This window comes from Canis aureus, chromosome 10 (assembly GCF_053574225.1).
Source record: "Canis aureus isolate CA01 chromosome 10, VMU_Caureus_v.1.0, whole genome shotgun sequence".
NCBI classification, from domain to species: domain Eukaryota; kingdom Metazoa; phylum Chordata; class Mammalia; order Carnivora; family Canidae; genus Canis; species Canis aureus.
Window position 1 is genome coordinate 63,055,691 of NC_135620.1, and position 13,128 is coordinate 63,068,818.

The 13,128-nt window shown below is 38.2% G+C and overlaps 1 protein-coding gene across 5 annotated transcripts in view; it reads left to right on the forward strand.

The window, feature by feature from the left end:
* The window catches only part of SLC44A1 (solute carrier family 44 member 1), a 191,948-nt gene that overhangs the window by 51,975 nt on the left and 126,845 nt on the right, over nucleotides 1-13,128 (forward strand). For 4 of the 5 annotated variants that reach the window (XM_077912771.1, XM_077912770.1, XM_077912773.1 and 1 more), the window contains exons 2-3: nucleotides 1,530-1,619; nucleotides 11,587-11,729. In XM_077912771.1, the coding sequence (XP_077768897.1) occupies nucleotides 1,530-1,619; nucleotides 11,587-11,729 (233 nt within the window). The remainder of the gene's footprint in view (nucleotides 1-1,529; nucleotides 1,620-11,586; nucleotides 11,730-13,128) is intronic. The other variant, XM_077912774.1, reaches the window with a different exon arrangement.

The window sequence follows — 13,128 nt, forward strand, 5'->3', positions numbered from 1 at the left end:
TAGCTAAAACCTTTCTTTCTTTTTTTTTTTTTTTAAGGGAGGGAAAGCTAATAAAACCTGAGGACCAGTTCCTCACTCTTGCACTCTACATACTAATTATACTAGAGGGCTCCTTATTATCTCCAGCCACCTTCTGCTTGTGTGCCCTTTCTGGTAGATAAGACTTCCCACATGGTTTCCTGGATCTTGTCATGGAAGCCTTTGGAGGCCCTGGCCTTCTTCTTACAGGAACTTTTCCTGTAGGTTTTCCAAGGCTACTTACTGTCTCTCTCCCTTCTCTGTTTATTGTTTCCAGCAGAGGGTGCAGGATTTTTGTTCATTAGAAAGCTTAGGGGTGTTATTTCAATTACATTCTGTTTAAAAGGAATTTGTACATTGACTTGAAAACATAAGACTATTTGCTGTAAGAAAAAAAAATACAATCAGGATTCCAATCAATACTTTGCAAATTCACCTTTAGAATGCTGCTGGTTCTTAAAAAAAAAAAAAAAAAAAATGCTGCTGGTTCTTTAGTTAGGGAATCTCTGTTAAATCTAGAAACTCTTTAAACTTTCCAGAAACAGAATGAAAATCTGTGGATGGTGGTTTAGGAGTTACCCAGATCAGTCTATAAAAATGTTTTAATTTATGGGACACCTGGGTGGCTCAGCAGTTGAGTGTCTGCCTTTAGCTCAGGGCTGATTCTGGTTCTGGAATCGGGTCCTACACCGGGCTCCCTGTGGGGGAGCCTGCTTCTCCCTCTGCCTGTGTGTCTGCCTCTCTTTGTTGTCTCTCGTGAGTAAATAATTAAATAAAATCTTAAAAAAAAAGTTTTAATTTAGTTTTTCGTTCCTGAATCTTACTAGAATTCATTTTAACGGACTTTCTTCCTAGAAGAGAACACATGTAAAACACATTCTAAATTTGTAAATCTAACATCTGGACACACAACAAGAAAGCTACCACTAGGATTGAAGTTGGAAGAATTTGTCATTTTATTTTATTTTATTTTATTTTATTTTATTTTATTTTATTTATTTTTAAGCAGGCTCCACGCCCAGCATAGAGCCTACTTTGGGACTTGAACTCACAACCCTGAGATCAAAACCTGAGCTGATAACAAGAATCAGGAGCTTAACCGACTGAGCCACCCAGGCACCCCTGTTTATTCTTTTTAAAGAGCTAACACTGAGTATATATCTTGAACCCTTTGGTGTCATGTTAGATGCTGGGAAATGAGAAGAGGTCTCTTTCTTTGTGAAGCTCATGATCTTCTGAGGACATAGCTCAGCACGTTCTAATTCAACATGCTAAATGTAATAGAGGTACAAAAAAAAAAGCATTGGAATCAGTACTCTTCCTGGCCAGAAGAAAGGTGGGAGTTAGGGAAAAGTTCCCAGGAAGGTGACACATATATGAGTTGTGTATTAAAATGTTCAGTAGAAACTTGTCAGGCAAGATGGAATCTAGGAATATGTGGTATGTTTGTGCCTTCCTCATTTTAATTAAATTTAACATTCACCACTCTATTATTTTTCATTTTCCATTAGAGTTCTAAACGAGAATGGAAGCCACTGGAAGATCGTAGCTGTACAGACATACCGTGGCTGCTGCTTTTTATCCTCTTCTGCATTGGGATGGTAAGGATACTCTCACAGATGATCAGAACCTGATGAATTCACGATCCAAGGGAATGATGGGGAATTGGTTTAAAGAGGGAGCTTGTTATTAACTTATATTTAACCCCTCCTGCATTGCTTATAACTAGAGGTTCTAGGATACCATTGAAGCTGCTTAATTTTGCCCCATACAATTCGTTGGTATTTGGTACCCTTTTATTTTTTTTTTCTTAAGCCTCCATGAGATAAATTAAGAGGATTGGAACTCTGTCTCTTTTCCTAGATCATTTGAGAAAGCCAGATCATTTGACATAAATTTCTGTGGATTGTGATCTTGGTGGAGTGTTGAGGAGAGCACTGGCCCCTGAGTCCCGAGTATTTATCCAACCCAGTCACACAAACCTAATGATTATTTTTGAACCACTTTTCCTCTCAGGGGATTTGGTGTTCCTTTGTATAAAATTAGACTTTTTGCCAGAGGATATCTACAATGTTTCCAATTCTGACATCTTTCAGTTCTTCTTGGAGGGGAGGCTGATTGCTCCCTGCTTCTGCCCATACCAGGCCCCTGCTGCCTGCTGTGTCTGCTGGAAAGAGTGGCATCTCTCAGTTGGAGATCCAGGAACCTGGTGATTTTCCATTGGGTATAGAGGATGGAGGAACAGAGCCCCTGGTGCAGAGTGTCAGGGGTGTGCTTATTCAAATTGCATCCCCACCCTGCCCTGCAGGATTTCTGACACAGGCCTCTGGAACTCAAGAGTCACAAGGTGCTGAGCTGGAAAAAAAGGTTGAAAACAGTGGTTTTCAAGCTAGCTGATGTTTAGAGCTAGAATCAGAGCAGAGTTGGAAATCCTCATCTGGTTCATCACCCTCCTTCTACAGATTAAAAGCATCAAACCCAGAGATGGAAATGACCATGCCAAAACCACATCATGTTAATGGGAGAGCTGGTAACAGAACCCTGCTCTCCTTATTTCCAGGGCTGTGCTCTCTTCTGTCAGCTTGTTTCCTCTTCCTTAAAGGGACTGTGCAGATGGGCATTGCTTTCTCTTTCTTAGTCTTTACAACCAAAAACACAAACATGCTACCTCTCTGGCAGCCTTTTTCCACAAATGTGAGAGTATTTTTAGTCCCCAGCTCCCCATACCTTTTATAGAGCTTCTTTAAGGATAATCTTACTCTGTGTTCTCTGTGACTGCACACCTCACAAACGCCCTTTGAAAAATCACAGAACCACCCTAATCCTAATAGACATAATTGCAGGTACCAGTTATATACCCGAAGAAAGGAAAAGAAAGCAGCAGACTTTAAAAAGATATGTAATAAATTGGGCAAAATGAGGAGTGCTAGTTTTAAAGATAATAGCTCAGTTTCATGAAACCTGAGATATTTAGAAAACTTCAAAATACCCATTTCCTCACTTAGAACTTCTGAGATGTGGTTCAAGAGTCTACTTAGTTTAATGGAGTAGCACCTGAAATGCAGTGTGCATGCAGAGTGTGGGAGAGATTTTCTTTTGTTTTTTGCTAACAGAATTAGCGCAACCTCTCTCTACTCCCTGAATTATCCCTGAGACAGACAGCAGCTGACCTTTCAAAATTATGTTTATAAAAACATGTACCTGCCACTCTAGGTGCTTTTGATTTTTCTATGCTAAAATAGCTCGGTAAAGTGCAGTCATTAATGTTGATAGGCTGATTTGGGAGTGACTCAGGGTAAGGAGCTATTTGTTTACTGACACATTTTAATGCATTGGTAATTAATATAATACTGATTTCGGTGCCATGGTAATTAAGACCCACTGTGTGTACTTTTAAATGCAGGCATAGTGTTGTTTGTTTTGGAATGATTTTTTTTTTTTATTGGATTACCCTCATAGAGTTGAGCTAACCTCACATCCTGCTATGTGGAAACTGGAGAAATTTCCAAATTCTGTTGCCCACCATACTGGCACAGCAGTTCGAGCCAGTCTTCTGTGTATTTGTTTTGTATGGTTTTTAAAAGCCTTTTTTTTTTTTCTTTAGGATTTCATTCTGTAGTACTTTTCAGAGAAACATTCACCAAACATTTGTCGAGCATTATCCTGTGCTTGATGCTTCTGTATGTATTTATCTCATTCAGTTCTCTCAGTTGCCTTATGAAATAGATTCTATCCTCAGTTTACAAACAAGGTGTAACAAGGTTAAATATTAGCTTGTCTAAGAATAGAATACTGGTAACATGTGACAAAGGTAGAATAGGAACTGGAATACTCTTTAACCTAGTAGCCAGTGGTCTGCTTCTTTCTGTCATCTCGGTGGCCTAATATTTAAGCTGTATCTTTATTCACTGTCCTTACTTGAAGTTCTTTGCTCATTCCTTGATATCTACTCTTTGAAATATTTTAAGGTCTTTCTTATTTCATTCATCTTCACCATTAAGTCTTTTTTATATGTGTTCACCTCTTCATAAGTAGAGGCTTCTCTTTTATTTCTTCCCTTACATTCAGTTTTTCCATGCTTGCCTTGTCTAGAACTTAGGGTTTTTTTCAAAGCAAATTGCTACCAGCCTTTTTGAGAGCTATCATCTTCCACATTTGAACTTTTATCGATATTTTGAAATTATTGGACATACATTTACTCTGTTCTAAAAAACTGCATGTAGCATTGTACTTCTAAATTTATGTTTTCCATTAAGGTAGCAATCAAGTGGTTCTCATATTGGACAAGTTGACTACATACCAGAATCAGCTAGGATTTAAAACAAACAAACAATTCTTTCCTGGGTTCTTCCTCTGATTCTGACTTAGTATCTGTGTTTTCAATGTTTATCCAGGGTTGAGACTACTGTTTTAGGCACCAATAAACCACTGAAGAGTTTTCTGTTCTTTTTCTTTTTCTTTTTTTTAAAGATTTTATTTATTTATTCATGAGAGACACAGAGAGAGAGAGAGGCAGAGACACAGGCAGAGGGAGAAGCAGGCTCCATGCAGGGAGCCCGATGTGGGACTCGATCCCAGGTCTCCAGTATCACACCCCAGGCTGCAGGCAGCACTAAACCACTGCGCCACCAGGGCTGCCCTATTTTTTTTTTTTTTTTGAAGAGGGAGAGCTGGGAGGGGCAGAGGGAGAGAGAGAATCTTAAGCAGGCTCCATACCTGACACGGGGCTCAATCTCACAATCCTGAGTTCATGACCTGGGCAGAAATTAAGAGTTGGAAGCTTAACTGAACTGAGCCACCCAGATGCCCCAACCACTGAAGAGTTATGAGCAAGAAATGATGTGACCGAGTTTACAAAGATGGCCCTGGTAGCCAATGTTATAGATAGCTTATAATGCCGTTATAAAGGGGAAGCACTTTAGAGGCTGTAATAGTCCAGATAACATGTGGAAAACTTGAAATAAAGTAGCGATAAAGGAGAGGAGGAGAGAGTGTCATCAATGTTGTAGATAAGATGGAGGCAGAGTATGCATGACTAAGAGGTTCTTGTATTAGGGGTTCAGGGTAGGGTTTTTCAGGTCAAATCTGACCCCAACTTATAAGTTCCAAACCACAGTTTCTATACACATGCAGGAAGAAGAATGAGATGGATAAACAAAGTATTATATTAGTAGCGAGGCTGTACCCTGATTATACCCAAATAAAGAACTCCTTGGTAAAAATGACTTGTAGAATGAAGCGTGGGCCATGTGGCCTGAAGGTCCTTCTCATCGTGGGTTGTGTGACTTAATTTTGTCTCAGGGAGAGAGAGGTATGAGTGAGAAGAGAAAAGAGATCCGTCTGGACCCTATCTGCCCAGATCAGCTTACCACAGAAAGACAGGAAAGAGGTGGCTACTTGGCCTTAATGGGAGTGCTCCCCACAAACAGTAAAAGGCACAGAGATGCCTACAACTTACCCCTGATACTTAGTCCTATTTACTGTGGACTAGGGGGTGTTCGGCATGCGACATAGAAACATTTCAATTTCACAAATATACAATGAAGTAGATTCTGTTGTCAACATCATTCTCTTTTACAGTTAAGAAAGCAGAGGCACAGAGCTATGTTAAATAACTTGTCTAGGTTACATAGTGGCAGTAGTGGACCCAGAAGAGAAGATGAAAGATGGTGAGGCCTCAAGAGGTCCTCTGTTGCCTGAAATTGGGAACAACAGGAAAGTAATTGTTTAGAACATGGACGCGGTAACCTCACCTGCCAGCAAAACCTGGACTTGTCAGTGTTTCAGCAAACAGGTTAGCATTCTTGCTTCCTCCCATGAAGTTAGGAAGTGAGAGTGATGGCAGGAAGTGTGGAGAGGGGAGACTGAGGAGTCCCTCTGACTTTGTATCTCACATATGCAGTCTGGTGAAGAATGATACTACAAAGACAGACAGGGTAGATGTAGGAAAAGGGAAGTGGTTTGGGGAAATGTGGAATGAGAAGATGAGTTTGGGAGAGGTAGGGTGTGGGTAAAGATAAGCAATGGGTTGGAGTTTTAGAGAATGATCTGGACTAGAGCTGGGTGTAGGAGACCTCCCTGTATACCTTGTCCCTTCAGACTGCTTTCAAGGACCTTTCTTTATTTGATAGCATTCGTCTAGTTCCCAGAGCATAGTGTTTCTACCTCATTAACTATTGTCGAGCATGCAGCACAAAGTGAAAGACTCAGAGACTCACTGCAGTATTTAGTCATTTGTGTGATGGTCTGTGCTTTGGCAGGATTGGAGAAAAGGAATAACAGCATGCCAAAAATTACCTTAAGGTTACCCGATCCAAATACCTACTTACTTCTGTTAATCCTTTGGATTTTTTTTTTCCTTTTTTAAAAAAAATTATGGCAAAATATACATAACATAAAATTCACTATTTTAACTATTTTAAAATAGTTTGAATCAATTTGCTTTTGATCCACTCTTGTTTTTGTATTCTCGGACACTATGGACCAAATGGGTTTATACTTCTTCCAGCAAGTATAGTTTGAAACATTTTACTTTTTATCTACTTTCCCTTAGGATCATAAAATTTGGGAAGAGGAAAGGGCTTTAAAGATTAATCTAGGTCAAGCCCCTTGACAGGTAAGGAAACTGAGGCTCAGAATTTACAGAGACTTCCCCACGATCATAAGGAGTATTTGTGGCAGAGCCGGGTTCATTTCCTAGTATTCCTTGTCTGTGTGTTTTATTTCTTTTTTTCATTGTTCAAGCTGCCTATGAAACTGAGCTTCTCTGATTCTGTTTCCTCACACCTCATTATTTTCTGATCTTTTGAGAACATTTCAGTTCTTTCAGGGTAAACTTTATGTATTATAACCCTTTCATACCCTGCCTGGCATCTTGTGTTTGATTATGCTCAATAAATGCTTATGAACTAGACATTTCTTAGACTTCCAGTAATTTTTGCTTATTGCTTCTTTCTTCCTTTTAGAGTAGTACATCCTATTAAACTTTAAAGAAATCTAGAAATTTGGCAGATTGGCAAAATTTTTAAATTTTTGTTTGTTTGTATAAATATTAGTTCTGCATTAGGCATTCTTATGCTATCCTGTCTGCTGGGTCCCCATGGCCTTTCTTGTTTCAGGGCTCTCAGAAGAGGAGGAACAGAAGCCAAATGTTACTTCAAGGTTTGACAAATTAGTTATTAGGAGATTGACTCCAAGCTTTGACTGAGTTTAGGGATAGAGGAATAGGATTAGGTAGAGAGCTAAAGGAGGTTATATTTGAGGAGAAGAGTCTGGATATATTTTCATTAGTCCTTGGGAGAAAGCTATAAGTGTCAATCTTTTTTGCCCATCTTTTTATTTTGAATCATTTTGTTATATTCATATTTCATTGCCATCTGCCACACATGTTTTTGTTGATTTTTTTCCTCACCCCTCAAACCAAAACTAAGGCCTTCTGTCTTGCTCAGTTGCATGTTAAGGCTCCAGGTTTGAAATTCAAACATGCTTGTGAAATAAAATGTGTCCCTCTTTTTGACTAATAGTGAGTGAAACTAAGCAAATCCTCCTTCTTACGTTGAAGTAATGAGCACAGTTCATTAATTAGCAAATTGTCTTTCTCCCACGTAGGCAATAGATACTTCCTAGTGTGCCAGATCCAGCTTGGGATCCACCACCACTGGATGCCTTGATCTGATTTGAGTCACCTCCTGTTTGTGATTAGATTTGTCTGCTCCTTCTCTCCCTCTCTCAGAAGAGCAGTTCTGCCAGCACTTCAGTAACTCAGTCCTTTTAAGATTTTAGCCATGGTTCTCTTCCTTACTAATAGGCTTACTTTCTCTGCAGTGATTGCTCTCTACTATAGGGATATAAAAGCTTTCCTCATCCCCCTTATCATTTGCTTCATTAATATGATTTCCTTCTCTTGAATGCCTCTTCCTCTCCCCACTCACAGCCATTAAATTACTGAGTGGATTCTGTAAAGTTTCTCTCGTCCTATTTTAATTTCATGTACCACATTTTTTTCTCTTCTGAAACTGTATTGCTTTCTGCATTTGGATTTCAGAATGTTGTGTGTGTTTTTTTAAGGGCGATTGTATTTTTAATTATATTGGCCTAGTTCCCCATCATCAGTACTTGTACCATATGGGAAGTCCCTGGGATAACAGTCATGGTTTCCTCCTATCTTATTACCTTACTTATTCTCCTTCCTTTCTCCCCTGCAGCTTCTTACCCTCCCTTCTCTAATGCCTTTGGAAGCTACTAAGAAGTTTAAATGGCCTGTGTGAAAATATGTCAGTGTCCCATTTTACCACATATATGTAACATTTATAATTTATACTCTATCTACATCCCAGAGGGATATGAGGTGGCTTATGATTTAAAAGACAAAAAAACACTCAGCATAATACCCTCCAGTTCCATCCACGTCGGAACAAAAGGACAAACATTATATGGTCTCATTCATTTGGGGAATATAAATAATAGTGAAAGGGAATAGAGGGGAAGGGAGAAGAAATGGGTAGGAAATATCAGAAAGGGAGACAGAACATGGAAGATTCCTAACTCTGGGAAACGAACTAGGGGTGGTGGAAGGGGAGGGGGGCGGGGGGTGGGGGTGACTAGTTGGCGGGCACTGAGGGGAGCACTTGACGGGATGAGCACTGGGTGTTATTCTGTATGTTGGCAAATTGAACACCAATAAAAAATAAATTTATTATTAAAAAAATAAAACAAAAAACAAAAACCAACAAACCCTCACATATCCAACTGTACTGTTAAAAATAGTCACAAAGGGAAATCAGAAACCATTTAAAGGAATCTGTAACAAAAAGTACTTATCAAACACAAGAAGAAAATTTCTATAAAAAGTGAAAGAAGAACATAACCTTTTAATTATGCAAGGGCTTTGCTATTTTAGACTAGTAGAGAAAGAAGATTGTAATTGTGGTCTGAATGTTTCTGTATAGTGTCAGAATTACTGACATGCTTTCTCATTTTCCTCCCTAGAAATTTTTGTTCTAAAGGAGAGAACTAAAGGAGTTTTTGGTTAGTCCCCAATTACTGGTGTCAACTTCTTTAGTCTGGCTTTGTCTTTCAAATTTCCCACTAACAGCTACCCTGTCTTGATGACCAGTCATGCACCAGCCCAGCTAGGGGTTAGATATGCATTATCTCATTTAGTCCTCATCATCAGGCTGTGAAATAGATGATGGTACTTGTGTTAGGGATGAGGAAGAAACACTCTAAGTAGGTAATTGGATCAAAGTCCCATAGGTAGTAAGTGGTAGAGTGAGGGTTTAAATCCATATCTCTCTGGGTTCCCTTTCTGTTACTCTCTGATTCTTCTTGTCAAAGAACTGTATTGGAAAGGTTAGCCATTAAACCTCCTAATCACTTCCAGTTTTTGTTCGGTGTAGGATTTCCTAATTTGAAGTAATGATATGCTTAAAATGGCATGCTGGTTTGCATCTCTGTATGTGTACAGGGGCTTAAGTTTTTTTTTTTTTTTTTCTCTTTTTTTAGTATTGGCGTGAAGTCCTGTCATGGAACTATCATGCATTTTCCATGGAGGAATCAGGAGAGAGGGAGGGGGCAAAAGGCGAGGGTGAATGAGTGAATCCCCACCAGCCTCTGCCTAACTCTATTGCGAGCAGTTAGCTGCTGCTTTGAGGCAGAAGGGTACTAACATTTTTATTGAAACAGACACTTACATGCATTATTTCATGTAATTCTCACAGCAGCCTTTGTGGTAAGTGGTTTTAGCCTCAATTTATAGACAGCGAAAACTGAAGCACAGAACATTAAGCAGGTTTGTCCAGTGTCACACAAGTAGAAAATGGAGTGATCAGTATTCCATTGATCAGTGAAGGTTATCTGACCCTAGAACCCATGGTCTTTTCCTTTACGTGTTCTCATTTTTAACAACAATAATAGTTAATATTTATTGAGCTCTTACTATGTGCTGAGCAGGATTCTTGCCACTTTACTGGATTATTTCATTTAATCCATATAGCACTCTTATGAGATATACACCCACTATCTCCATTTTACCTGAATAGAGTGAGACGCAGAGTTGAAATCACTTGGCAAGGATCCACAGGCATGAGAGTAGCAAATCAGAGATAGTCTCCCTCTGAAATTGGACTTTCTTACAGACTGTAGTTTCAAGCAGTTTCTACTAACTAGAGCCACACTCTCTACACTTCCCCCCTCCTTCCCTTTCCTTACCTGCAAGATAAAAAATAGAGGGGTTATTTAGAAAAAAAAAAAAAAAAAGAGTTTTTGCCTTTTTAAGGAAGTATGTTTAGGAAAGAAATAGTCTCCTTGGAGGAACTGCATATGAGTACAGCACTGAGCACCATAGGCCTGAGATCTCACTGGGCTGCTTATACGCACACTACTCATGAGTCTTGACTATCCTATGTTAAACACTGATAATCTCTGCCTTCGTTGGCCACTTCAATAAGGACAAAAAAAACCATAACCTTTTAATGACCATGTTGCAAGATTTTCTAACCCCAGTCTTTTCTCCCAATTCATTTTGTCAGGAGTGAGTGAGTCACTTACTTCCTATTCTTATGACTGCTAGCCTGCAGTGAGTATAGGCTGTTATTGCCTTGTCTCGGTCACTGCATACTTGACTTAGCAGGCACGATACAGTTCCGAAGCGTCTACCATTTATTTGCCTTTGGCACTGTGATGAAGCCTATTCCTGTGAAATGAAGTAACCTTTGTGGCACACAGACCCAGTGCCTCACTCTCTTGAGTCTGCGACATTAAAAGCATGGTGGTGTTGCACGGTGTAATTCTTTGGCTTGTATACAGCTTTATTGCAGAAAGGAAACAGAAGTGTTGCATGTACCAAAGTGATAATAATTCAAAACCCACATACCTATGTTCTTTGATTTTTTTTTCTTTCATCTGTTGCTATTGTTCATTTAACAGAACTCCTTTACAACCAAATAAAACTAAAGAATGAAACAAGCTGGGTTTGATTTTATGGTCTGATCTTTACTAGCTTCTGTGGCATTGGGCAACTTACTGAACCTCTCTGGGTCTCATTCTCCCTCCTGAGGATTAGCGATAATGTCTGGTAAGCACCTAGTAGGAGCATGGCACGGTGCAGACGTTCAATACAGAGAAGATATTATTATTATTATTTTTTTTAAATTATCAACATTTTATTTATTTATTTATTTTATTTTTTCTTTTTTTTTTATTGGTGTTCATTTTACTAACATACAGAATAACACCCAGTGCCCGTCACCCATTCACTCCCACCCCCCGCCCTCCTCCCCTTCTACCACCCCTAGTTCGGAGAAGATATTATTATCATAAAATGCAAAGACTATCTTATGATGTAAAAGCTTGAGATTTGTTTTGTTGTGGTAGTAAATAGTGTTTCCCTGTGGGCTTCTTGTGCTGCTTATGTGAAATCCAAGGAAAACAGTTGAATAGTGTTTGCAATAAGGAAAGATGGCTCTTTGTTCCCTTCAACAGACAAAAGAAGCTCATTATCGTATCAAGTAGTGACTGTTGCTATTGAACTGGTTTATTTGTATGTTTTTTCTGTTTTTTTTTTTCTAGGGATTTATTTGTGGCTTTTCAGTAGCAACAGGTGCAGCAGCGAGACTAGTGTCAGGATACGACAGCTATGGAAATATCTGTGGGCAGAAAAATGCAAAGTTGGAAGCAATACCAAACAGTGGTATGGACCACACCCATCGGAAGTGAGTAGACTGTTGGCTGAATGAACACTGTGGAAACTTTGAATGGGGGGTAGAAAATCCTGCTTTTCCAGTAATATCTTACTGAATATTATTTTTATATGACTCCTGTTGGTGTTTTTATTTTTTTAACCTCCCACTCGAATTATTCCTGTTTTTGGTCTGTCAATACATTTTCCAGGAAATAAAATTAGCTACCAAGTTAAAATGCACTATCTTGAGGTTTTAATGAGTATAGGCTTGATTTGAGAGGATTATTCCTATACTCTGTTTTCCCATTAGCCTTTAGGTTATACATGAAGTTTTAAATCAGGAAATAACTTAATACTTTTTCTTCCTACGACTGTATTGATGGGAGACAGAGGGATGATAATGGATTTTGAAACATTAAAGGTATAACGAAACATTTTGTGATGCATCATTTATAAGTACAGTACACATCAATTTCCAATTTTATAAGATACATTTTCTTTGTCAGACTTTAAAATTTGTTTTGAATTTGCAAGTTTCATCTTTCGCATTTCATGAAATTCCTGACTTAATTGCCTTTTTTCTTCAGAGGAGCTATTATTTCATTTTTAATGTCTGTGAGGAAAATGTCATCATACATATTTTAGATTTGATGTCAGTATATTTGTCCACACTGTATGTTTATGCCCCATTACAGTTGATTAGACAGGTTTAATAAATAAATCAAGTCTTCAAAATTAACCAAACATTTTAAAGTAATGGGTTACCCAATTCAGTTTATGAACTTTATAGGAAAAGGCTAAGCAGTGAAAACTATTTTTAAGGATGTAGTTGTCTTAAGAAGTATTTTCCAGGATATAGTAACTATATTTATTATTAGATAAATCCGTTCATTAAATCAGTGCCTTTACTGGAAAGTATAAGATTAATTTGATAATTTCACAAACTTGAAGAAATCCAAGTAGTTATGATATGATCTCAGAAATATTCCCCCATTGAATGGAGTAATGCAGTTCAAATAAATATAATTTTAAATAATAATAATGAATATTTGTGTAGCGTATCATAGTTGGCAAGCATATAACACCATGGTGTGAGGTAGGTGTAGCAGAGGTTTAGAGAGATTGAAATGATTTTCTCAAAAGTCTGGTTGGTCAGTGGAATATCAAATGCAGATTATGAGCTTTTTCTCTTGATAAGCATCTGCATCCCTTGACAGAAGTGAAAATTGGACTCAGAGTAATTTGGAGGATTTTCATTTATCCCTTTTTTGATTGTTTTATAGAATTAACACTTTTAGGCCTTGTGTTATTTCTGATAACAAGACAGCCTATATATGTATATTGTTTATTTGTTTATATATAGACAGCCTATATATATATATATGTATGTGTGTGTGTATGTATATATTTCTTTATATATATATATTTCT